This window comes from Echinops telfairi, unplaced genomic scaffold (assembly GCF_000313985.2).
Source record: "Echinops telfairi isolate 266 unplaced genomic scaffold, ASM31398v2 ScPeMD7_60;HRSCAF=208, whole genome shotgun sequence".
NCBI classification, from domain to species: Eukaryota; Metazoa; Chordata; class Mammalia; order Afrosoricida; family Tenrecidae; genus Echinops; species Echinops telfairi.
Window position 1 is genome coordinate 36,866,502 of NW_022103958.1, and position 27,888 is coordinate 36,894,389.

General features: G+C 49.0%; 1 protein-coding gene across 1 annotated transcript in view; it reads right to left on the bottom strand.

The window, feature by feature from the left end:
• Window positions 1-27,888, bottom strand: part of INSC (INSC spindle orientation adaptor protein) — a 163,483-nt gene that overhangs the window by 48,656 nt on the left and 86,939 nt on the right. Inside the window, exons 6-7 of the mRNA XM_004711565.2 lie at window positions 26,184-26,297; window positions 9,895-10,020 (exon numbers count right to left, since the gene is read on the bottom strand). Coding sequence (XP_004711622.1) covers window positions 9,895-10,020; window positions 26,184-26,297 — 240 coding nt within the window. The remainder of the gene's footprint in view (window positions 1-9,894; window positions 10,021-26,183; window positions 26,298-27,888) is intronic.

Below are 27,888 nucleotides of genomic sequence, written 5' to 3' on the forward strand. Positions count from 1 at the left end.
AGGGTAAACTCCTTATTTGAAAAGTAAGATGACAGAGGACGGGGGATGGGAGGAGAAGCAAAGGGAAGCTCTTTAGAAAGCATGATGATCTCTGGTCTTTAGGCTGGAAAAGGCAATTACTAGAATGGTCTTCGAGGTCGTCTGAGGTTCTGGGTCAGGGCTCTGGTCTTGGATCCTCTCCCCTCCCCCAGACTGCAGCCCCTCAGTGGCCACAGCTCTGGCCCTGTCCAGGCCCCAGCAAGCCAGACCTCCCCTTTAGCCCCTCGGAACTAGGCCAAAAGCTGTATTCAGGTTCTTTGAGGCTAACTGGGGGTCTCCCAGAGCAGCCTGAAAGGTCAGGGTGTGGGTAGGGGTGGGGGATAGGGAGCTGTGACAGGAAGCCACTGCAGGCCAGGTGCCTCCTCCATGCAGGAGCCGTGCTGGGAACACCCACCTTGTGACACTGCACCATCCCACAGGCCCTAAGGTGCTGCCCCCATTTCATGGAATCGGGAAGGAGATTCAGAGAGACATGACTTCTCCCTATCCGGCTCTAGGCTCCACCGGATGCTGCGGCCCTCCCCCTGGGAAAGGTCAGTTCACTTCCTCAGATGAGTCACCCAGGCCAGGCTGTGTCACTTAGCTACCCAGCGAGAGCTGGATGTACCTGCCCCCCTTGGGCTGGCTGGCTCTGGGGTCCCCCATGCCCTTCCCCCAGGTGGTCTTCTCTGCAGGGGTGGGGTAGGGGGCAGGGCAGAGAGTGCTGCTCCTCCTCTGGACTCTAGCTGCTCCCTGAGCGCAGAGCTCCTCAGGGACTTAGAGCCCCCCTGGGACAAGTCCCCATGGTAGTAGCCCTCAGATGGACGCAGTCTCAGGTCCCAGAGGAAGCAATTTGCCCTGATATCGGAAGGGCTGGCTGGAGGAGGGATGGAGACAGGGAGACCTGGACTGCCTGGGACCCCTTCCTCGCTGAGCCCACCTCCACAGCCACATCCTCCCACCCCACCCCACACTATGGGGCTGCCTCCTAGCTGCCCACTGCTGAACCCCTGTAGCTCCTTGAGATGGGGCATCTGTCTGTTGGTTCCTTCTGCTTCCAGAACCCTGGGGCCCAGGGAAGGATTGGGGGTGGGGGGAGCGGCAGTGTCTGCTGAGAAAGCAGGGCAGATGGACAGACTTCTGGAAGCCGCTGCTTCAGGGAACTGGATGGTGGGGAGGACTGTGGCCAGGCTGAGCAGGTCTCTGGGGAACCCCTCAGAAGTGAGGCGTGGAGCCCTGGAAGGCTTTCAGACACCTCAAGACCCCTTCACTGTGTGACAAAAGCTTGCTCCTCCAGCCCCTCTCCCACCTGTGCCCAGGTCTCCCCCCACCCAGGCCAAGCTCACCCCCCTGCAGGGCTTGGCCATGTGTGTCAGAATAGGACTTTGCGCCATAGGATTTTGATACACTGCCTTCTCAGTAGATCACCAGGCCTTTCGTCTGAGGGCCCCTGGGTGGATTCAAACCTCCAGCCTTTCTGTTAGCAGCCGAGCGTGTTAACCGTTTGCATGATCAGGGACTGCCTGCCCAGGGAGCACAGGGTGAAGAGCAGGGGCTTGAAAACCAGTCAGACCAGGGTTAGAATCCAAGGTTGATGCCCACGAGCAGAGGGAACAGTTTCCTCGTCCACTGGACTGGATCACGGTGACCTCTATGGTTTTCATTGGCTGATCCCTGGAAGTAGGTCACCAGGTCTTTCTTCCTAATGTGTCTCCGTCGGGAAGTTCCACTGACATCTTCGCACGGCAACAGTCAAGCCTCTGCTGACAGGAGAGTAGTGATGTCCGAGGCAGTGCTTTGGCTTGAAATCAAACCCAAGTCTTCTGCCTGGAGGTCGACGATTCTACCAAGGAACTGATACCGCCCCTTTCAGTGGCTCAATGGTTGCGTGCACCGCTGAAGTTCAAGCCCACCAGCAGCTCCCTGGGACAAAAGACCCGGTGACCTTCATCCAGAAGGATTAGCGCCCAGCAAATCCTATGAAGCAGTCCTACCCTGCCCCCGGGGCTTGTTAGGAGTCAGCACCCACTCTACAGCACACAACTACAATGCCAAACACCCAACCATGCCCACCACCACCTACCTGATCCTCATGTACTGCCACCCTACACAACGTGTCCCAGGCGGTCCATCTTTACAGGGGCCAACAGTCTTCTCTCTCTCCTGTGGAGCAGCTCGTGAGTTGGAGCTCATACCACCCTTGGGATTTGCAGGCCAAAGCTTACCAGACAGCGCCACCAAGACAATGACCACAAGAGCTAGCATGTACCCCATGCCTACTACATGCCAAAGGGCTCTTGGTGGTACAGCAGCTGGGCTCCTCACTGTGAGGTCAGAGGTTCAGACCCACCAGCTGCTCTAAGGAAGAAATTTGAGGCTGTCTGCTTCTGTAAAGATTTATAGACTCAGAAGCCCTACAAAGCTCTATCCTATAGGACAGGGGTCCTCAAACTACGGTCCACAGGCCACATGCCGCCCGCTGAGGACATGTATCCGGCCGCCGGGTGTTTTTGCCCCGCTTTGTTTTTTACTTCAAAATAAGATATGTACAGTGTGCACAGGAATTTGTTCATTGTTTTTTTTTAAACTATAGTCCGGCCCTCCAGCTGGTCTGAGGGATGGTGAACTGGCCCCCTGTTTAAAAAGTTTGAGGACCCCTGCTGGAGGGTCACTATGAGTCGGCAGTGGCAGGGGCTTTGGGGGTTTGGGCCTGGGTTATTGAGTCCAAGCACCACATGAGGTACACCGCTTTCTCTGGTGGCCCTATGAGGGACACATCCGACACCCATTGCACTGATGAAGAAGGTAAGTAACTTTGCCAGGGTAACAGACACCTCCAAACCAATAATTAGAGAAGCCTGAATTCACCCCTAGCTTCCAGGCCCTCAAAGTCCACAGCCTCCACCCTACCCAGGCTGCCAGGCCATGGCTAAAGGGACGCACTTGCAGCAGGTGCCACTGAGAGTGCAGTGCTGGAGTGATGGCCCGCAGAGGGATGGGAGGCAAGGGAGAGGCCCTGAGCATCACTTCCCCATTCAGCCTTCACCTTGCCTGTTACTCTGCAATTTCTCCACCCTCCCTGTAAAGCACTGACCCCCCTCCAGCCCACTCCTGAGCTCAGAGGCCCAGCACTGAGCAGCCAGGGGGTCACCGAGTTGGCTCTGAGTAGCCCCGGAGAGCCGAAGGCCCTGCCCACGAGATGCCCCTAGAATGTCTCCCAACTCTGGAAGCAGCCTGCTGTGGAGGGCAGGAACGTGCGTGTTGACCTCACAACATCTGACTTTGAGTCCGGCGGCTGGGCAACAGCCCAGGCTGGCGCTGGCGTCATCTGAGCTAACAGGAAGCGACCGGTTGGTCCTTTATTAGCTGTGTGGCCTTCAGCAAGTGGCTTCCCATCTCCGAACCTCCCCCTGTCCGGTGAGCACCGGGGATAACGACAGTTCTGATGGAATGGATGTGCTTGCTGTGAGGAGTCTACATCAAAGAAAGGAGAGGTCCCACTAAGTATACCCAAACCGAGCATTTCCTACACATCATCCTTGGTTCTCACTAGGAATAGAAGTCAGCACACTTTTTCTCTAAAGCAGATGCAGGGAACCTCTGTTGGACCCAGAGCCATGTGGCGGTTCATCACATGCTTCGTAGGCCATGCTGGTCAAACATCTAATTAACCTGCCCCTCCTGTGAGTGAATGTGACAGACATGGTGTCAGAGGACTACATGCTGCTGTCATTCTGAGGGCTATGTCCCTGGCATTTCAAATACCAGCAGAGTCACCCAAAGTGAGCAGGTTTCAGCGGGGCTTCTAGAATAAGGACAGATGACGAAGAAGAAGCAGGCTGTCCATTCCAGAGGAATTAGCCACTGAAAACCCTATGTACAGACTTGTCAGAGAGAGTGCCAGAAGACGAGGCCCCTCGGTCAGAAGGACTGAGGGAGAGCTGCCTTCTCAAAGGACAGTCAGCACGACAGTGCAGATGGAGCAAAGCCGGTGGGAGTTAATTTACTGATGGGACGTGATTCAAAATGTGAAGAAACCAGCTGCAAACATCAACTAATAATTGGAACCTAGAATGTAAAAGTATGAATCTAAGAAATTTGGAAGTTATAAAAATGAAATGGAATGCACAGAGATTGATATTCTAGGTGTTAGGTATTGGCCATTTTAAATCTGTAAATCATACGCTAGGAATGACACAACCAGGAGGGATGGCATTGTATTTGACGTCAAAAAGGACATTTCAAGATCTATATTGAAGCACAGTGCTGTCTGTGATAGGATTATATCCACCCACCTTCAAGGAAACCCAATCAATACAACCATAAATTAAAATGTATGCATCAACCAAGAAAGCTAGTGATGGAAAAGTTGAAGCAATCTACCAAAGTCTTCAGTCTGAAATTGAATTGATTAAACATGCAATCCAGACGCACTGATAGTTATTGACGCTTGGAATGCAGAAGCTGGAAGCAACAAAGAAGGCACAGTAGTAGGATCTTGGTGATCGAAATAAAGCTGAGATCACAGGATAGAAGTTTGCCAGACCAATAACTTCTTCATCACACATACCTTTTTTTCAATAGCACAAAAGGCAATGATATACCTGGAGGTCTCCAGACAGAATACACAGAAAGCAAATGGACTACCATCTGTAGGAAGAGACGACAGAGAAGCTCAATGCCAACAGCTAAAACTAGGCTAGGGGCTGACTGTGAAAACAAAACAAAACCCAAAAAACATCAAGTTCAGGTTGAAGCTAAAGAAAAGTAAAGCAAGTCCTCAAGAGGCAAAATGCAACTTTGAGTCTACCTCTCTGGGATTTCTAGACCGTCTCCAGAACAGATTTGCTGCACTGAACCCTAATGACAGAAGACGTGCGGAGCTGAGGGCAGACATCAGTAAGAACATAAAAGCATTAAAAAGACAGGAAAGAAAGAAAAGATCAAAGTGGATGTCACATGAGACTCTGAAACTTGCTCTCAATCAGAGTAACTAAAGCAAATGGCAGACATGAAACTTTCAAAGGGAAGCGCAAGAAGACAGAGTTAAATATTATAATGAAATGTGCAAAGACCTAGAGTTAGAAAACCAAAAAGGAAGGACCTACTCAGAATTTCTTAACTGGAAAGAACGAAAGTAGCAATTTAAGCCTCCAGTTGCAACAATGAAATATGCTATGGGAGAACTATTGAATGATGCAGGAAACATTGAAAGAAGATGGAAAGAGTACAGCCACTCTACCAAAAAGAACTCGTTGACATCCCACTATTTCAAGGGGTAGTGCGTGAGCAGGAACCTATGGTACTAAAGGAAGAAGTCCAAGCTGCACTGAACGCATTCACCAAAACAAGGCTCCAGGAATTGACAGACCACCAATGGAAATGTTTCAACAAGCTGGTGAAGCCCTGGAAGTGCTCAATCATCCATACCGGGAAATGTGGAAGACCGTTACTGGGCCAACTGCCTAAAAGAGATCCATATTTGTGCCCATTCCAACTGAAGGGGTCCAACAGAATGCTCAAAGTGGAGGAAAATATCATTGGCATGACAGGCAAGTAAAATTTTGCTGAGGATCATCCAACAGTTGCAGCAGGACATTGACAGGAAGCTGCCGGAGGTTCAGACAAGATTCAGAAGAAGACATGGAACAAAGGATATCATTGCTGATGTCAGAGGGCTCTTGGCTCAAAGAAGAGAATTCCAGAAAGACGTTTCCTTGTGTTTCATTGACTACGCAAAGGCATTCAACTGCGTGGCTCATAGTAAACTATAGATAACATGGAGAAAAAGCCCAGAACACTTCGCAGTGCTCCTGCAGAATCTGCACCTGGATCAAGAGGCTGTTGTGCAAACAGAACAAGGGCACTTTCTCTCCCCAGGCTTGTTCTACCTGTACACTGAGAACACCAGCTGAGAGCTGGCTCCCTGAAGAAGATACAGCAGCAGGAGTGGAGGGAAGCTCATTAACCCCTGTGCTATGCAGATGACACAACCTGCTGGCAGAATGTGAGGAGGACTGCAACTACCTGCTGGTGACGACCGAGGGTTGTGGGTAGCCTTCGGGATGGATGATGACTCAATGTGACGAGACCAAAAGCCTCAGCACGACTCCAATAGGCAACACCATGACAAGTGGAGAACAAGTTGACGTTGTTTATTTCACCTTGCCTGGATCCACAGTCAATGCTCATGGAAGCAACAGTCAAGGACATACTGTCTTAGATAAACCTGCTGCACAAGACTTCTGTAAAGTGTGGAAAAGCAAGCAGGTTACTTTGAGGACTAAGGTAAGGCGCCGTCCTTGACAATTGCTTCATATTCGTGTGATGCTAGACATTGAATTAGGAAGACCAAAGAAAACGCAATGTCTTTGAGCTATGGTGCTGGGGAAGAAGACTGAACATAGCACTACTGCCAAAAGAACACACCAATCTGTCTTGGAAGAAGCACAGCCAGACTGCTCCTCGGAGACAAGGGTGGGGAGACGTCCTCTCACGTACTTTGAACACGCTGTCGGGAGAGACCAGTCCCTGGAGAAGGACATGTGCTTGGTGAAGTGACGGGGTGACAAAAAGGAGGAAGGCCTCTGTGAGAGGGATGGACACAGTGGCTGCAACAATGGGCCCGAGCATCAAAGCAAGCGGGAAGATGGCCTGGGGCGGTTGGAAGGGCTTCTCTTGAGTGAGGCGTGGGGTGTTAGCTGATAGGGATGACAGAAAATACCTGACTTTGTGGACAGTTTTCTCTCTGCTGCAATGACTTCATGCTATTATTTTAGATGGAAAGCAGGCACAGGTATGTGTAAACAAATAGCATGGTGGCGTTTCAAAAGCATTTGATGTATTGACCTCAAACTGGGAATGTCATATGATGTTTCACGCGACACAAACGGTTCTCTGGTCATTTTCAATCACTTGACAATGGAAGGGGGAAAACAAAACAAAACATGCACACGGACAGTAGTGCCAAAGCAGACAACAGGCTGAATTTGCCCCACCCCACCCCAGCCACAGTGTGCCCAGCCCTGCATTATATACAGCACAGTGTCCTGGGAGACAAGGGTTCTGTCTGTTTGGGTTATTGCTCTGTGCCAAGAACCTAAAACAACGGCTGGCAAATGGCACATACTCAACAAATACTCACAGAATCAAAGAATGGTAAGCTGCGTGGCTCGATGAGGAGCCCTGATGGCACTGTGGGCTACACACTGAGTCACTACCCATGAAGTCATTGGTTCCAACCCAGTACCCACTTCCCAGGAGAACGATCGGGCTGTCTGCTTCTGCAAAGATTTATAATCTCTGAAAACCAAAGGAGCCGTTCTCCTAGGGTCCCTACAAGTCATAGACTACTCGATGGCGAGGAATTTGGGCTTGGGGCGAGTCTGTGTAGGAAACTATTTCACCTCTTGCTGCCACTGTTTTCCATCTGTGCAATGGGAGTGCCTGTACACTAGCGGTGAGCGTCCAGTGCCATTGAAACACACAGAGTCACCTTGCAAGTGTCCCAGCCGCCTTACAGAGCAGCTGCTATTTCTGACCCCCCCACCCCACCCTGCGGAGCCCATGGTTCACCTAGAGGAGGTGTGTCAGAAGTGTCTGTACCTGGAAGCAATCTGACCTGGAGGAGGAGCAAGGTGCCTAGGTAAGGCTACCAGGCCTTGCACCACTTTAGGGGTCAGAGTGGGGGACGCTGGCCAAGAGCAGCAAGGTAGTCCCAGTCCAAGGGCAACTGCAAGGACTCTGTTGGCACCCTGAGCGTACTCATTAGGCAGACAAGGTCAGGAGGCCAAATGGAATGAGCCAGGGTGTTGGGATCAGGCTAACAGGGTCCTACTGCTGGCTGGAACACTGCTCATACTGTGGCAGCAGCAAGGTCACTTAAACTGCCCCAGGCTCCGTTTCATTGTCTTTAAGCTGGGGACAAGAAGACTGCTCAGCTCACAAGGTTTAGGGAGCTAATGGCAGGAGGGGTGCAGTAGGTTTGCTCAACGCCTGGCCTGTGCAGCACCCTGAGCGTGGGCGTTCCTCCCCGGCTCTTGTTGAATGGGGCAGGGTCTGACTCTTTGTGGCCCCTTGCTCTCCGCTCGGGTTTTCAGTTCTATGTGAAAAAATAAAAGCCCTGCTGATGTTCTTCTCTGGATGTAAAAACCATCCCGCGGCTCTGCACGCTCCCCAAAGCCAAGGAACCCACTCCTTGGTGAGGGCTGGGGGGGGTGGGGGGGCTGGGGGGAGAGCCAAGCCTCTCTCCTGTTCTCCTTCCATCCCTGCTGCCCCCTAGACCTGAAAGGAATGAGAAACCAATCCCATTCGGCCATTCACTACCTGTCCGAGGAAGAGGCTTGACGGCAGAAGAAGAGCGATACTAGAGATGGTGAAGGTAGTTCCTGCTCAGATGCTGTCAGTCTTTCTGTCTCTCTCCCTGCCATCTAATTGCAAACACATCCATGCATGTAGTCACACAACCAGATGGTGCAATGTAACAGAAAGGTTGGTTGGTTCCAGTCCTGGAAGCCCCAGGTTTGGATTCTGGTTTTACAATGTAGTCGCTGTATGACCTTGAACAGGATATTCCCTCTTCTGCCCACACTTAGCCATTAAGTAGTGGAGCCAAGACCAAGGGTGAGCATTAATCTCATCTCCAAACCTAGTGCTCACAACCACTGGACATCAACCTAATGGGAGAGGCAGCGTCTGTCCAGAGGGCTGGCTCAAGCTCACCCGCTCCCTTGCTGGGTAACCTGGGACAAATTACTTCCCTATTCCAAACTGCGGCCTTCTGATCTATGAAACTAACAGATTCCACGGCCCTCCTCCATCTCCAGCTAAGAGTACTCTGCGGCTCAGAACCTGTGCTGGGAATCTGGATGGATTTGGAAGGAGGCCGGCTGAGAAGTAAGGGAGCATTTGCCTTGTAGTCTGGACGCAAGTGGAACAGCCGAGGGTAGGTTGAAGGTGATTTGGTGAACCAAAACTAGACTACAGGGAAGGGAGGTGTGGGCCTGCTCACTCCCAATTAGACCTGCCCATGGAAACGCTCAGAGTACCTACCCCCAACCCCGCAAGCACGACCACCAGCCTTTCCCTAAAACTTGGCTGGGAACCCCCCAGATGTCAGCCCCAGCCTCAACTTGCCCTCTCTCCTGGCAAGAGTGCCTGCGGGCTTATCTGCCGGTCTGAACCATTCAGACGATCTGGGTGAGGCAGAAATCTGGTGGAAGGTGGGAGGTACTGGAACAGGATGAAGGGGCTTTTACCTAAAGCACCAGGAGCCAGTCAGATCACTGCACTCCTTCTCTAGACCCTAACTCACTCCCAGGCCATATTGATGCAGCATACCCTTGGACTTAAACTGAGAGGTCCTCATGCAAGCCTTCTAGTCCTTTACCAGCTTGGGGAAGACTTTGATTGCCTACATATCCAACACCCACCCTTTGCTATCTGTTCTATCCCCCAAGAAGCCGAGCCTCTCCCTTCTCCTGGGTGCCTGCTGTGAGTGAAGAACCAAAGATCCCAACCTTCACTAGCCCCCACTCCCCCACCCTCCGCCTGCCTGGCCTGCCTCCTGCTGTGTTCCACCCTCTGGACTCCCTGACTTGACTTTCTCTGTTGGTTACTCCATCCAGGAAGTCCTGAGTCCCCCTTTGGGCTCTCCCTGTCCTAGTCAGGCTGTCCCCTCCACTTCTACGCTGACTTCCACAGTCAAGATCCCAGCAGCCCCCTGTGAATAATGGCTGAGGTCTGGGGAAAGGAAGCATTCAGGGTACTGGTTCGAGGTCCCCAGATGGCCTCCATGAGGTCTCTCCCAACCCTCCCCAGCTCCCAGGCTACCCCGGGGCCTCCGGGTCCTGTGCATCGGGACAGCTGCATCCGTACCTTCTCCAGCTGGTGAACACCCTCTTCCACACAGCAGATGGAGGCCAGTGTGCGGAGGGCCTGGGGGTACAGGCACCGGAAACTGTCCTGCCGGCAAACCTTGAAGAGTGCAACGACACCCCCCTCCTGACAAGAGAAAGGAAAATGGCACATGACCTTACGGTGTGACCCTCTCTGGCTTTGACCCAAGACCCGTCAGCATCATTCTCACAGCTGTTACGCTTTGCACAATCTCCTCCAACACACTCACTCACTCACTCACACACATACACACATACGCACATGCTCACAGGATCCTGTGCTCCCATAGGGACATTCGTGACATGCTTGCTCTGTAAGTATTATTACCCTTTATAGCCCAAGACCCAGGGGTCAACAGCATTCAACAGAACTCACGGTCACGGTAACAGCACGCTCTCTCTCACTCTCTCTCTCTCTCTCTGACAGGTGTGGGGCAAACCTGGGGGTTAGAGAAAACCAGTCCACGGCAGTTGGAGGGAACCCCAAACTAAATACCCAGTGCTGGTTCTCATCCATCACTCCACCCAACCACCACAGGAGACCAACACAAAGAGGAGTGTTGTTTATATCCCTGCTATACCTGACTGGGGACAGAAATAGAAGCTCGGATTGGTGGAATGATCCACCCAAATCCACACCCGCCTTCACTCCAGTGGTGAAAGGAAGGAAACAACTTTAGGAGGATCTGCCCGGATCCTGAGTGTGAGCCAACACTGGTCCTTTTGCAAGAGGTGGAGACACCTGTGTCTTGTGGCAACTGCCCAGTGGATTGGCCACCGCCAGCATCGGGGCATCAGGACCTGAGCAGGCTCCAGGTTCACACTAATTAGGCATATGAAGTCTACAAGATTCAAGGGCTCCACCTCCGTCCTGGGCATAAAGTGAGAGAATCACAAAGATCCTTCATTGTGGCGCCCAACAAACTGGTGGCAATACGACCTTTGGCGTCCAGAGTGGGTAAAGCAGGAACCCCTCTGTCTGGCTTGGCCTTATTTGCTGCCTCACCCCTTTTCCTGGGGCCTGGGAGAATGCCTAGTGTGGCAGCAATAAATAATACTCAGGCAACGCGCCTAAGCTTGGGAGAAGTTGTCTCAATCTCATCATCTCATAGATCTATCCAAGCCCATTGAACTCTCTTCCCAAGACTAGGGAAACTATATATATTCTTAAAGTCATTTCATTGGGGACTCATACAGCTCTTATCACAATCCTTCCATCCATGTGTCAAGCACATTTGTACATTTGTTGTCATCATCATTTTCAAAACATTCTCTTTCTACTTGAGCCCTTGGTATCGGCTCCTCTTTTTTTTTCCCTCTCCCCCCCTCCCTCCCTCATAAACCCCTGATAATTTATAAATTGTTATTATTTTTTCATGTCTTACACTGTCCAATGTCTCCCTTCACCCACTTTTCTGTTGTCCATCCCCCAGAGAGGGGGTTATATGTAGATTGTTGTGATCATTCTCCCTTTGTCCCCCAACCTTCCCCATACCTGCCTGGTATTGCTACTCTCATCATTGGCCTGAGGGGTTCATCTGTCCTGGATTCCCTGTGTTTCCAGATCGTTTCTGTACCTGTGTACATGCTCTGGTCTTGCCAGATTTGTAAGGGAGAATTGAGGTCCTGATAGTCAGCTGGGAGGAAGCATTAAAGAACTAGAGGAAAGTTGTATGTTCCATCAATGCTACACTACACTCTGACTGGCTCGTCTCTTCCTTGTGACCCTTCTGTAAGGGGATGTCCCACTGTCTACAGATGGGCTTTGGGTCCCCACTCTGCACTCTTCTTCATTCACATTGATATGATTTTTTGTTGTTGTTGTTCTGGGTCTTTGATGCCTGATACCTGATTCCCATTGACACCTTGTGATCACACAGACTGGTGTGCTTCTTCCATGTGGGCTTTGTTGCTTCTCAGCTAGATGGCCACTTGTTTATCTTCAAGCTTTTAACACCCCACATGCTATATCTTTTGATAGCTGGGCACCATCAGCTTTCTTCACCACATTTGCTTATACACCCGCTTTGTCTTCAGCAATCATGTAAGGAAGGTAAACATCATAGAATGCCAGTTTAATAGAACAAAGTGATCTTGCATTGAGGGTGTACTTGAGTAGAGGCCCAATGTCCATCTGCTACCTTAATACTAAACCTATAAATATATGCACATAGATGTATTTCCCAATCGTCATATATAAATATATTTACATATGCACATGCTTGTATTTAGACCTCAATAAATGCCCTTTGCCTCCTAGTTCTTTCCTCTGTTTCCTTTTACTTTTCTCTTGGCCCACTATCATGTTCAGCCTTCATTTGGGTTTCAGTAATTCCTCTTGGATGCATTGCCCTAGATCATGCCCTACCAGGCCTCCTACACCCTTCTTGCCATTGATTTTAGCTCACTTGTTGTTCCCTTGTCCCTGGGTTTGTTAACACCCACTTCCTTTCCCCTGCTTCCCCCTCTCCCATGTCCCCTTGGAACCATCGGTCCCATTTTTGTCTCCTCCAGATTGTTCATCCCGCCTATCTTATCTAGATAGACCTGTAGAGATAATAATATGAACAAAAAAATCAAGACAGAACAAAACAAAGCAACAAAAGAAAACAAAACAACAACAAAAACTAACGACAAAAAAAGAAAAGCCTGTTTAGAAGAATCTAAGCATTGCCTCTTCCCTGGGGGAGGGACAGCAGAGAGGAGGGCGGGGGTGGGATGTCAGACAGTGTAACTTATGACAAAACTATACTAAGTTATGAATTATGAAGGGTTCGTGGGGAAAGGGAGGGCAAAAATGAGCAACTGATATTAGGGGCTAAAGTGGAAGGCAAATATTTTGAGAATGATGAGGGCAATAAATGTACATATGTGCTTGACACAATGGATGGATGTATGGATAAGAATTGTACGAGCCACCAATAAAATAATTTTTTTTAAAAAGAAAAGCCTGTAAAAAGCCTGCAAATAGTTCAAGGTCTGTTTGTTGACCTTTAGTAGTGTTTTCCGGTCCAGTCTGCTAGGGTGGCATACGGTGGCCCCAAAGTCTATTTTTAGTATTCCCTGGGGACTTCATTGTTCTGCTCCCCTTGCTGCTCTGTTGCATGCCCATAGCGTTTCGCCCGGCGTGGTGGGACTAGGGAAAGGAGTATGGGGAAAAGTGGGTTCAGCAAAATACCATCCCCTTGTTGGATTCTTGAGCACTCTTGAAGCAGAAAAGCTGCACCTCCTTGCCCCAGCCATTGTCCCTGTACCCCGGGCTGCAGCAGTGAGGCACTGGAAAGAGACTGCGGAGCAGCCAGGAGAGAATCCCTGACGACAGCAGCCCGGTACAGGTTCCACAAAATAAGTCAATCCCAGATCTCCCCCCTCTCCTCCCCCACCGAGATGGACCCCTGGGTCCTTTTCCTGCTCAATGGACCGAGTGAAGGGCACCCAGCTCTGGGGAAGCTGATTGTTTCTGACATTTTAGAATCCGCTAAGAGAATCCCACCCTTTTCTATTTCAGTTTCCTTCTAAGTTGGTTGATTTGGCAGGGATAAACATACACAGGGCTGGTAAAGTCATCATGCGTTCAAACAACATGCATGGTTCATTCTGAAGCAGGCAGTGTGCTTGACACGAAGCAAGAGCAGCTCCGTTCCCATCGGCACTGAACTCATGATCTGACAGAAAAGGAGGACATTTGAAAAGCAGGCACACTGGGTAGAGGTGGAATGAAGCAGGGGTGAAGGAGTGCAGAGTGATGGGAGCACATCATCTCTGAGGGCTCTATAGAAGATTAGAAGCAGCCCTGGCAGTGTGGGGCTGAAGCACAGGGCTGCAAGCCACATGGTCGGCAGTTGGAAACCACCAGCAGCTTCGCAGGAGAGAGATGAGGCTTTCTACGCCCGTAAACAGTTACCATCTCAGAACCCACAGGGGTCGCTATGAGTCACATTGGCTCAGTTTTGAGAGAAAGTTAAGAGGGAACCACTAGTTTTAGATGCACATCGTACACCTATAGAACTGTGCTCTCCAAACCAAAACCTCACTGCCATCTCGAATCTATGCTGACTCACAGCAGCTCTAGAGGACAGAGTGGAACTGCCCTGCGGGTTTCTGAGACTGTCACTCCTTGTGGCAGTAGAAAGCCTATCTCTCTCCCATAACGCAGTTAATGGTTTCAAAGTGCGGACCTAGCAGCACCCAAGGCACCTCTCGTATTGTGCAAAATACCCACCTCTCTGATTCCCCCTCAACAGGAAGGCTTCCTGCCTGCCTGTGTGCCCATGGTTCTGGGGACATCTGCAGAGGCCCCGCAAAGGTCATACTTGGAGAGACACTGAAGTAGAATTAAGTTCATCTTGAACGTGAAAAGAAGCAAGTACCTTAAGCTCTTCTGGTCATTAAAGAATAGATGATAAATTAGATAGATAGATACATAGATAGATAGATACATACATACATTGATAGATTGATAGATAGATAGATACATACATACATACATACATACATACATTGATAGATTGATAGATAGATAGATAGATAGATAGATAGATAGATAGATAGATAGATAGCTCAACAGACAAAAGTGGAACTGGGGATATATGTATATGTGTGTAAGGTGCCCTGGTGGCTCTGTGGGGTAAGCTCTGAACTGCTTATCCCACTCTGAACAAGGTCAACAGTTCAAACCACTGGCCACTCCAGGAAAGAAAGATGAGGCTGTCTGTTCCTATTCACAGTCTGGGAAACCCTATATGGAGTCACTATGAGTCAGATTTGGTTCAATAGCAGGGGTATGGCTATATATGTGTATAAGGAGGCCTGGTGATGCAACAATTAAGCACTGAATTGTTAGCCCAAAGTTCAGTGGTTCAAGCCAACCAGTTGAACCATGGGAAAAAAATATCTTGTAATCTGTTACTATAAAAAAATGAACTTAAAACTCCGTATGGGGCAATTTTGCCCCATCATACAGGGTCCTAAGAATCAGAAACTACTTGACCACACAATGACATCGATGCACACATGTCTCTCTATGTATTCTTTTACATTATTTCTCTACAGAATCCCATGGTGATGCAGCAGCGAACCCAGCGCCGCTCACTGAAAGCTTGGCCATTTGAATGTGCCAGCTGCTCTGAGGGGCAAAGCCCTGGTGCTCTGATCCTGTAAAGAAGGCAGCCTACGAAACCCTCTGGGGCAGCTGTAGACGGGATGGCACCCAGAAATCACATCTATAATATAAGTACATAGAAAGCCATGGATCTAGAGCAGCAGTTCTCAACCTGTGGGATGCGACCCCTTTGGGGGTTGGATGACCCTTTCACAAGGGCTGTCCGATTCATAACAGTAGTGAAATTACAGTAATGAAGTAGCAACAAAAACAATTTGATGGTTTGGAGTCACCACCACATGAGGAACTGTGTGAAAGGGCATTAGGAAGTTGAGAGCCACTGATATAGAGGATGATATATTTGATGCTATAGACATAGGTCTATATTGTTTGTCAAGATCAGTCCCTAGACCAGTGGTGTGAGTGGCGAAACAGGGAGGGTAAAGGGAGAATGGGTAGGAAGGAGGGAACCGATTGCATGGAACTGTGTGTGACCTCCTCCCTGGGGGACAGACAACCAAAAAGTGGATGAAGGGAGACGTCGGACAGGGCAAGATATGACAAAATACCCATTTATAAACTATCAAGGGCTCATGTGGGAGGTGGGAGCGGGGAGGGAGGGGAAAAATGAGGACCTAATGTCGGGGGTTTCAATGGAGAGAAAATGTTTTGAGAAACGATGTACAAATGTGCTTTACACAATTGATGTGTGTATGGATTGGGATAACAGTTGTATGAGCCCCTAATAAAATGTTAAAAAAAAAAAAAAAAAAGATCAGTCCCTAGAGAAGGACATCATGCTTGGTAAAGTGGAGAGGTAGCAAACAAGAGGAAGGCCCTCAAGGAGATGGACGGACGTGGTGACTGCAACCATGGGCTCCGGCACAGGGGTGGTGGTGAGGATGGCACAGGACATGCAGTGTTTCATTCTGTTGTGCATAAGAGGGATATGGGTCGGACTGGAGTCGATGGCATCTAATGCCAACACCATGGACAAAGTTTAAGTCAAGGTCCAGAGAAAGATCTTCCAAACCACCAGCTGCTCCTTGGCAGATAGACATTCACAACTGCAGCAGACAGTGAGGAAATGCTGCCAAAGAAAACTGAGACCGAGCGCCAGGGTCCGAGTGCAGCCCTTCTTGGGCTGGGAAGGCACGGAGCCCAGTGGTCTATCTAAGTTTCTATGAGCATTTTCATCGGCTCTTTATTATATCCTTTCTCGGGTCTGTGAAAACAGCCTTCTTCGCATTTTCATCTACTAGGAGAGAAAGAGGAGAAATCCAGACTAAGCAGATTCTGATCCAAATTTTGACTCCGCTGCTGATTAATTTTGGCTAAAATGGCGTAGTGGCAGCCACATCCGGACTTGTTCAGGGAACTAGTGATTCAAGAGTTTGTGCAAAGCCACCATGCCTAGTTGCAGGCAGAAGGGTAAGGTGAAGGATATTGAAGGTGTCATTCTCAGAAGGTCCCTGTAGGAGAGGTGCCCCAGTGGCTGGGCTCTGTGGGAGGGGAGGGGGGTGGGGAAGCACAGTGGCAGCGAGATGGACTAGACCTATGGACCACAGCGGGGCCCCCTTTCAGGACCCAGAGGAACTGCATGCATGCTGGAAATCACTGGGCTAGCAGAATTGCACTGTTGGCTGGAGCTGGTTTAATTTTGTAGAAAGCTCTGGGCTCAGAGCCCAGCTGTACAACACTATGAATTATTCGGACGGATTTGGGAAAAGCCATCACAACGGTGGAGGCCACTTGTGGGTGTGGAGGCTGGTGGTGGAGGGAATAGAGTGCTAGGTTGGGGTGAGGTGGAGGAAGTACTGGGGAGTTTACGTGCCATGCACCTAGGAAGGGAGTGAGTTTGCCACTACCTGACGGCCACAGCGAGGACTGGGTTTATTCCTTGGCCTTCAGAGGATCTCAAGCTACTAAGAAGACATATCTCTGTCAGGCTGTCGAAATTCTCTCTTGGAGGTGGCCCAGTCAGATGTAGGGCCCAGAGAAAGGCCGCCGTGGGTCCCAAGAGATAGATGAGACATGTTGCCAGGAAGAAGCCACCATCTCTCTCATAATGTTAAGCACCGTTATTCAGCCTCCACCGGAGGTATGTTGTGCAAGGCAGGCTAGGGACACCCAGCCCCTAGCCCACTGTCAGGACTAGAAGTCCAAACACTTAAAAGCTTGAAGGTAAACAAGTGCCCATCTAGCTCAGAAGCAACAAAGCCCACATGGAACAACATATCAGCCTGTGTGATCATGAGGTGTCGAACGGATGCACAAATGGGTGCATAAGCAAATGTGGCGAAGAAAGCTGATGGTGCCCGGCTATCAAAAAGCATAGCGTCTGGAGTCTTAAAGGCTTGAAGGTAATCAAGCGGCCATCAAGCTCAGAAGCAACAAAGCCCACATGTAAGAAGCACACCAGCCTATGAAACCACGAGGTGTCAAAGGGGTCAGATATAAGGCATCATCAGAACAAAAAATCTTACCATAGTGAATGATGCGGGGAGTGCGGAGTAGAGACCCAAAGCCCATTAGTAGGCCACTGGAGATCCCCTTGCAGAAGGGTCTTGGGGAGGAGATGAGCCAATCAGGGTGCGATGTAACAATGATGAAAAATACAACTTTCCTCTAGGTCCTAAATGTTTCCTCCCCGCTCCCACTACCATGACTCGAATTCGATCTTGCAAGTCTGGCTAGACCAGAGGATGTACACTGGTACAGATAGGAACTGAAAATACAGGGAATCCAGGGCGGATGAGCCCTACAGGACCAGTGGCATGAGTGGTGAAACAGGGAGGGGAGAGGAAGAGTGGGTAGGAAAGAGGGAACCGGTTTCAAGGAACTATATGTGACCTCCTCCCTGGGAGACGGACAACAGAAAAGTGGGTGAAGGGAGACGTCGGACAGGGCAAGATATGACAAAATAACAATTTATAAACTATCAAGGGCTTATGAGGGAGGGGGGGCAGGGAGGGAGGGGAAAAATGAGGACCTAATGCCGGGGATTTAAGTGGAGAGAAAATGTTTTGAGAATGATGAGGGCAATGAATGTACAAATGCGCTTTACACAATTGATGTGTGTATGGCTTGTGATAAGAGTTATATGAGCCCCTAATAAAATGATTTTAAAAAAAAGAAGTCCAAACACAGTGATCCTGATGGAAGAACTGGTCTCACCATCTTCCAGGCCTGAAAGATGAGAGTCATCATTGAATCCTCTCCTTATTTCAACCTTCTGTCGACTCTGGTGGCATAGAGTTTTTTGCATTGAGCTGCTAACCACAAGGGTTCGAACCCACCAGCTGTGCTGTCCCAGGGGAGAAAGATGAGGCTACTTACTCCTGTAAAGTTTTACAGCCTCAGGAACCCACAGGTGAGGTTCTCCTCTGTCCTATAGGGTCACTCTGAGTGGTAATCAATTCAGTGGCAATGAGTTTGGACTTGAGTTTGTTCTACCCCATCCTGAGAGACCTAGAAGGCTGGGGTCCATATCTGGAGTCAACAGCCCTGCTACTTGCACACCCCTGCCTCCCTGCAGAAGAATTCACTTCAGAGAATAGCACTGAAGCTACAGCTCAGGGAGAGGGACATGTCTGATCAGAGCACACAGGAGCAAATGGGGGAGGAAGAGAGAGTGGAGCACATCCTGGCCCACCAAGCTCTGAGGATATTCCCTCTCAGGAAAGCCAATGCACAGAGAGGACCATAGGACCGGCCCCACTATGAGACATGGTGTCCCTCGCTGGCCCATAGTGCTGTGGGGGACAACACTGGAGACACAGTGCAGGAACTGCACGCAATCTGACCCCATCACATTGAGGCAAAACACTAAGGGTGTGCAACAGAACAGCAAGGGGAAGAGAGCAATTCCAGGGAATACCAAAAATAGACTTTGGGGCCAGGGCATGGCACCCCATCAGACTTAATGGGAAAACACTCCTAAAGGTCAACAAACAGATCTTGAACTATTTACAAGCTTTTCTTTTCTCTTTTTTTTTTTGTCCTTGGTTTTTGTTGTTATTGTTGTTTTGTGTTCTTTTGTTGCTTTGTTTTGCTCTGTCTTGTTTTTGTGCATATTATTATCTCTGCAGGTCTATCTAGATAGGATAAGTGGGATAAACAATCTGGAAAAGAAAACAACGATCGATGGTTCCAAGGCGACATGGGAGATGGGGAGGTGGGAGAAAGGAAGTGGGTGTTAACCAACCCAGGGACAAGGGAACAACAAGTGATCCAAAATGGATGGCAAGGAGGGTGTAGGAAGCCTGGTAGGGCTTGATCAAGGGTAAAGCAACCGAGAGGAATTACTGAAACCCAAATGAAGGCTGAGCATGATATTGGGACAAGAGGAAAGTAAAAGGAAATAGGGGAAAGAAATAGGAGGCAAAGGGCATTTATTGAGGTCTAAATACAAGCATGTGCATATGTAAATATATTTATATGTGATGGTGGAGAAATACATCTATGTTCATACATTTATAGGTTTAGTATTAAGGTAGCAGATGGTCATTGGGCCTCTACTCAAGTACTCCCTCAATGCAAGATCACTTTGTTCTATTAACCTGGAATTCCATGATGTTCACCTTCCCCACACAATCACTGAAGACAAAGCAGATGCATAAGCAAATGTGGTGAAGAAAGCTGATGGTTCCCGGCTACGAAAAGATATAGCATCTGGGGTCTTAAAGGCTTGAAGGTAAACAAGCGGCCATCTAGCTGAGAAGCAACAAAGCCCACATGGAAGAAGCATACCAGCCTGTGTGATCATGAGGTGTCGATGGGATCAGGTATCAGGCATCAAAAAACAAAAAATCATATCAATGTGAATGAAGGGGAGTGTGGAGTGGAGACCCAAAGTCCATCTGTAGGCAACTGGACATTCCCTTACAGAAGGGTCGTGGGAGTTGATGAGTCAGTCAGGGTGCACTGTAGCACTGATGGAACATACATCTTTCCTCTAGTTCTTTAATGCTTCCTCCCCATCCACCCTCCCCACTCATGATCCCAATTCTACCTTACAAATCTGGCTACACCAGAGGATATACACTGGTACAGATATGAGCTGGAAACACAGGAAATCCAGGACAGATAAACCCCTCAGGACCAGTAATGAGAAAAGTGATACCAGGAGGGGAAGGGGAAGGTGGGGGAAAAGAGGGCACCGATCACAATGATCTACATATAACCCCCTCCCTGAAGAATGGACAACAGAAAAGTGGGTGAAGGGAAACACTGGACAGTGTAAGACATGTAAAAAATAATAATTTATAAATTACCAAGGGTTCTTGAGCGAGGGAGGATGGGGAGGGAGGGGGGAAAATGAGGAGCTGATACCAAGGGCTCAAGTAGAAAGAAAATGTTTTGAGAATGATGACGGCAACAAATGTGCTTGACACATGGATGGATGGATGGATGGATGGATGGATGGATGGATGGATGGATGGATGGATGGTGATAAGCATTGTACGAGCCCCCAATAAAATGATTTTTTAAAAATAAAATACAAAATGAGAATTGTAATACATCATAAGATTGTGAAGAGAATGAGATGAGATGATGAACGGAAGCCTTAGCATAGGCTTGACGGATATCAACCAAACCAGTTGATATCAAGACAATTTCCGCTCCTGGTGAGCCCCCATGTGCAGAGTAGAAATACTCCATAAGACAGCCAAGGCTATGACCCCAAATCTGATGGCAGGTTTTTCCGGTCTAAATCCCTTTATGCCTTTCCCGTATTGGACAAAAGCCCTCCAGGAATCCCCAAGGAGCCCTGGTGGCGCTGCAGGGAAGCATTGGACTGTCAGCCTCAGTCTCGGATTTAAACCGTCCTCATCTAGCGGAGGAGGCGAGGCACCCTGTGGAGACTGACCCAGTCTTGGAAACCTCACATACGGGGTCACTAGGCATCGAATGGACTCAATCATAGTGGGCTCAATGATTGGCTGGTTTTGTTCTGCTTTTTGGGTTCATAGGGATTTCTAGGAGTGCAACCTCCAGGCTTTTGGTTAATCTGGTAGATAACAGAGAAAGAGGATGCAGGAAGAAAGGCAAAGAGGAAGCGGATGGAAAGGAGACAGAAGGCAGAGGAGGCGTAACAGGAGCAAACCACCAGGGTTAAATTCCACCTTTGTCCCTTAGCCCTGTATGACCTTCTCAGGGTCTCAGTTCCCCCCACCTGTAAAATAGATGTGATAAGACCCTCAAAAAAAGAAAAGAAAGGCCCATCAACTTCAGAGGACTGTGGTGGGGCTTCAGTAAGTGACTATTTCTACAGCACTTGGGACCGTATCTGGCACATGGTGGGTGCCATGTGATGAGTGGCTGTTGTCATTTTATTACTACTCCAAGCCGTGGGAAAGCTTTCATCACCATCTTCACAATCAAAGCTGACCAATCTCCGCTCTGGAACCCCGAGTCTTCTAATTCTCCATCACCTCTGCCACTGCGTCCCAGCCCAGGCCTACCCCAGCCTCCCAGCTGGAGAAGGCAAGCTGTTCCGGGAAAGAAGATATGCCTATTGAGCGGGAAGCAGATTTACTGAAACAGGGTTTTCACCTGGAGAGGGAAGAACTCTCTTCCTTAGCTACTTGTGAGGGTGAGCTGGGAAGTACATTGACTTCGGAGCTGGGCATATCTGGTTTCAAGTTCAGCTGGTTAACCCTCTGAGTCCCAGCTCCCTTCTCTGTCAACAGGGTCCCTGACAGTCAGCTCAGAAGGTTGCATGTAGACAAGATGTGGGAACTGCCCACGAAGTGCACAGCGTGGGGCCTGGCACATAGGAGGAAGCTAGGGCTTCAGGGGTGGAAACACAACTTCTCTGTAGGGTGTCGGGCCAGAATAAACCAGTTTCAAGCTCTTGAAGAAACCAGTAAGAAAATCATTATTGTTATCCAGGGACACGCATGTATTCCCTGGGGAAGCTTCTGGGGAGGTGTAGCCAGGGTACACGCAACATATCACCCCAAGCCTCTCAGTAGACCCTGAGAGCTCAGGTCCTGAGTGGAGGGATGGGTACAGAGAGGCGCTAGTGCCGTAGCTGAAGAGGAGCTAAAACAAGTGAGGTGCTTGTAGGGAGCAACGGAGGGAGTGATAAAGGTCAGAAATAGCTCACCTTCGCCTTTGTGTTTAAAAAAGTAGTCGGTGCCCAGCTGTCAAAATATATAGAATCTGGGGTCCCATAGACTGGTAGATAAACAAGGAGCCATCTAACTGAGAAACAACAAAGCCCACATGGAAGAAGTACACCAGCCTGTGAGATCACAAGGTGTCGAAGGGATCAGGTATCGGGCATCAAAGACCAAATAAAATCACAGCATTGTGAATGAGGGGGAGTGTGGAGTGGGGACCCAGGGCCCATCTGTGGAAAATTGGACATCCCCTTGCAGAAAGGCTGCGGGGAGGAGACAGCCCAGGGTGCAGTGTAGCAATGATGAAATATACAAATTTCCTCTAGTTCTTGAATGGTTGCCCTCCTCCCCCCACTATCATGATCCCAATTCTACCTTACATATATGGCTGGACCAGAGGGTGTACACTGGCACAGAGAGGAACTGGAAATACAGGGAATCCAGGACAGATGATCCCCCCAGGACCAGTGGAGAGAGTGGCATTATTGGAAGGGTGGAGGGAAGGTGAGGGAGAGAGGGGGAACAGATTACAAGGTCTACATATAACCTCCTCCCTGGGGAATGGACAGCGGAGAACTGGGTGAGGCAGACATTGGATGGTGTAAGATATGACAAAATAATAATAATTTATAAATTATCAAGAGTTCAGGGGGGAGGGGGAAGCGAGGAAGGAGGGGGGGGAAATGAGGAGTTGATACCAAGGGCTCAAGTAGAAAGCAGGTGTTTTGAGAATGATGATGGCAACATATGTACAAATGTGCTTGACACAATTGATGTATGTATGGATTGTGATAGTGTTGTAAGAGCCCCTAATAAAATGATTTTTTTTAAAACTACCAAAAAAATAGTAGTAGTTGAAAATGAAAACAGCATTTTTGCTTTCCCCTATAAACACCAGCACGGTTGAGCAGCAGCATGGATTTGGAAAGTTTCTTTACCATCCATCCTCCAGTCAGTCCAACCATCCCGGGTCCCAAAGGGGGAGCGAATGCCCCAGGAGCCTGTCTGAAGTCCTGCCAACCCTGAGCCAACAGCAGGGTTGGACTGAGACCTGTGCTCCGGTCCTGACTTCAGGCTTTTCTTCCCTGCTTTCTGCCACCGGAAATGTCTGGAATCAGTATTTCACAGAGGTAAAATTGAGTCCCCTGAAGAGATTAATTCTGCTGAAGGGCACACCATCATGTGACTACACTCAAAGTGGTGCCTCCTCTGTTTTCTGGCTGCTGGGACACGTGCAGCAGACAGCAGAAGCATCCCAGCAGGCAGCACGTAGAGAAGGCCTGGGAGTGCCCAGACCCTGGAACAGACCCCAAGAGCTGCAGGGACTCGAAGAGTTCCGCTGTCCAGGAGAGCTTCCTTCCCAGGAGATGTCCAAAGGCTACTCCTTCCCAAACATACACCGCTCCAGGCCCCAGAGGGCCTTGTCCCTTCTGTCTCCTCCTGGAGACCACCAAGCCGGGGTCTGTCACTCACTTCAAAAGGAAAAAAATCATTGTCTCTAAACATCTGCTTCTTCTGTGCTTCATCCATTGGGAACATACCAAGGACCCTCCCCGCCAAAAAAGGACGGGAATATGGAAGCGCATGGTATAAGGATTTTATCTCAATAAAATTATTGGGGAGGGGGCCATTTGGAATTAATTAGGAAGCTGACACTGAACCAGTTTCAGCCTGGAGGGTCCCCCACAACTCTCAGACCGGCCTCTGCAAAGTCAGCACTTCACCATGCTGAAGGATTAGGTTACAGGATCTCCTTGGAGAGAGCAGACTAGATGCTACCTTCTGTCCCCTTCTCCCCAGTCCCTCCACACGTTTTTTTCAGGTTAAAACCAGACCTACATCATTACCAAAGAGTGGGACATAGAAAGGGTGGCGGGGGGGGGGGGGCTCAAACTAAGCAGCAATCAAAATCCCAGCTAAAATACCTGCCTGATGAGCCACTGCCTTCCAATGAAATGATTATCAGCATAAATAGGAAAAAATTAAAGCTCTCCAGCCATTCTAATATGCTTTCAGGGCTGAGACTCAGTCACACTGTGACCTAGAATTGAACCAGAAAAGATCACTTTGAACTTTAGGATCAAACCACCACCAACACCAACAACAGACAACTCACTGCAACTCATAGCGACCCTCTGGGAGGACACACAGCACTGGTGGTGTAGCGGACTACATATTGAGCTACTGACTAGACAGTCTGCAATGTGAAAACATCCATTTGCTCACAGGGAGAACAATGGGGCTTTCTATTCCCCTCAAGATTTACAGCCTCAGAAACCCAGGAGGCTATTCTATTATAGGGCACGAAGAGTTGGAATTGGCTTAATGAATTTAGGATCGTGAACTCTAAATTCAAGAGATTTGGGTTGTAATTCTGACTCTACCGCTTATCAGCTGTGTGACATTGGATAAAGTCCTTAAACCATTTTCTCAATTACAAATGGAACCAGCGTGGTGCTTGCTCATAGGGTGGTGGTGGTATGACTTAAAAGAAATAACATCTGTGAAGCATTTAATGTGATGCACAGCACACTCCAATATTCGCTATTGCTATTGGACACAATGGGCCTCTCCCCTGACCAGTGTGATCCAGCATTCTGCCACTTCTTTTAAACTTTCAGAGGGGCTGAGATCACTGTCATGCTTCAGAATTGCTGGTAGAGTGGTTAACATGCAGAGTCCCAGGTCTTACCCTAGGACCTTGATAACTGTTGGGTTTGCACCTGTGTCTATCTGTGTTCTCCACGAAGCCCCCCAGGAGCCGAGGTGGCTGAGTCAGGACTAAGTGGGAGCGTCTTCATGTGGCTGGCTTCTTAAGTCTATTACATGACATCCCCTTGTTTCTAATGACACCATTGGTTTAATCTTCAATGATGATGTCATTTTTCAAGCAGAAATGAAACAGAAAATACTGTCTATTCTACGTCTATGGTGTATGGTGTCAAGTGGCAATATGAAGCCAATCAATCATCTAAAACGCTACATGCCAAACTGCTCTTTATACTTCTCGTACCACTCCGTGGGCAGCGGGCACATGACAGCTACTACGAAGAGAAAGACATGAAGTGATAGGAGCCACCCCACTTCCACTGAGTCAGTTCTGACTCAGCAATCCCACAAAACAGAGAAGGACTACTCCTGAGGGGTTCTGAAAATGTAAATCTTTACAGGCGCAGACCGCCTCAGGGTTCTCCCACGGCATGGCGGGTGCACTTGAACTGCCTGTCCTTGCAGTTAGCAGCCCAATGCTTAATCCACTGCACCACCAGAACCCTTTGTATCTGACAGCACATGAAGAGGTCAAACGAAGCAGTGCGTTGAGTCGATCTGCTGCACAAGATCTCTTTAAAATGTTGAAGGGCAAGGGTCGCACTTTAAGGACTAGTCATGGTATTTTCCATCACCTGATAGACCTGTGAAAGTCGGACACTGAACAAGGCAAACTGGAGAAGAGTTGATGCACACACGGTGCTGGGGAGGAATACTGAATGTCCCATGGACTGCCCAAAGAACTAAGAAACCTGCCTTGGGAGAACAATAGCTCGAATGCTCCTTAGAGGTGAGGATGGGGGGCCAACTTCTCCTGTACTTTGGACGTGCTATCAGGAGAGATCCGTCCCAGGAAAAGGACATCGCGCTTGGCAAAGTAGAAGGGAAGTGAAAAAAAAGAAGACCCTTGACGATTTGGGTTGACACCGTGGTCACACCCAAGGGCCCAAACATAACAATTGGGAAGATGTCACAGGTCCCGCGGTTGCCATTCTGTTGTACAGAGTCACTGTGGATCAGCGCCGACGCCGTGGCTCTTAACAAGAAAGCAACATGAGGAACGTAATAGAGATCAACGTTTTGTCTTCAGTGGAAAAGTAAATCAGAGGATCTAGTTATTTACTGAAAGTGGAGACATCAAGGACCAGAGACAGGAGGTGACTCTATCAAGGTCCCTCAGGAAGCTGCCAGAGCCATCACAGACCTCCTGAGCCAGCTGCTCCCACTGAGCAGTGCTCCCCAGTTTGGGCCCTTCATCATAAGGCTCACCTTGGCTATTATTCGGCACAAGGGCGCCCCCTCCTGTGTCAGGCTGAAGAGGTTCACCGTGGTGGACTCGGTGGTGTAGAGATTGTCCGAAGCATCGATTTTCTTTACCAGGGCCTGAGAAGAAAGCAGACGCGCACTGGTTATTCACCCCTAGAAATTCCTGCTCCTCTTGCGATGAGAAATACCAGTGGGCCCATGTGCCCAATAGCCTCCTGGAATCTATAACCCTGCCCCAGCCCCAGCCCAACTGCAAGGTTCCACTGAGGTTCCCCACGTCTTTGGGAAAGATGTTAGTCAAGGCAGTCTGAGCAACCTTTCAGAGATACGGGACAATTTCAAAGCCCTTAGGCACAGCCAAGACATTCTTCTCTCCTGTCAATTAAAACAGAGAAATTGGTTCTTAGCATCGATGAGTTTAGCAAATGCCATTTTGTTGTGCTATTGACACCTAATGAAAACAGAAAATCACAGTTACCTAAACAATCCATCAGATGGAAAACTAATGAATCGCTACATATATAGCCAAAGACTGTTCTCATTTCGGATGGTTATTCGCCAATGGCGAATGCCAGTGGGGCTCATGGGTTCAAGGCCTTTGTCAAAGGCAGCACTCCACGGTAGCTTACTAACTGGTGGACATTTGGATGAGTTTTATAATCAAACCAAACCAGACTCTCTGCTATTGAGTCGACCTGTCCCTGCGGGTTTCCGACAGTAGTATCGCCCAGACCAAGCACCGTGATGGGAGAATCTGCGTCAGGATGGCTAACCACTCAGTGATACAGATGGCTGAGCAAGCGCATCTAAGGCGAAGGTGACTAAGAATAAGTGAGCACAGGGCTCTGGGAGGCCCAGGAGAACCAACGTCTGATTCATTACCAAATAAAATAGAACCACGATTCCTGGAAGAGTCTGGCTTATTGCTGGGGGAAAAAAATTCTCTTCACATATCTTAAAACCACTTCATAATCAGTCATCTTCTTTGGGATCTGTGATTCATTAGTTACAAATGGTTCCTACCTGCTAACTGATGTCAGTTGCTCCTCTTTGTCCTGAAAGCCCCAGAGACAGAGGTTGGGGGAAGCTGCCCCTGAGAGCAGCGTGTGGGAAAGCCAACCCCCCAGGCTGGGTGCTCGGGCAGCCAGCCCTGCAGCTTCATTTCCGTGTTTATGAAAAAGTATTAACATGTAATTTTAATTAACGCGGTGTTATGGGAAAGACACTAGGTTGGAAATCAGGAGATCTGAGTTCTAGCCTAGCTGAGGAGGTAAGGTTTCCGGTGAGATTCTTACAGTACAACCCTGCTACCCCTGAAGAATACACACATGCGTTGTTGGAATGGAAAGAAGTTCTTCACTGCTATTTCCCTGGCCTTTTCTCACCAATGCAGTCTTTGATTTTCACAAAGCTTCTTCATAAGAGTTACCAGTGTCCTTTGATAAAATCTGTCAAGATGATCTTTTTGAATTCTTAAAAAAAAAAAGGTGCATAATATGATGAGCTGACCTCTCTGCTGTGAAAGGTTCAGGAGCTCGATCGTTTTGGCAGTGACTGGTTTGATAGGGACTTTTTCAAAAGCCTCAAGGAGACTGAGACAAGCGTATTCTTGAGACTTGTCTACAGCCATCCACGGACCACAAGAAAGCGGGGTTTGTTTGAGATAAACGCGTGCATTCCTGGTGATGGTGTGGTGAGACACTGGGCT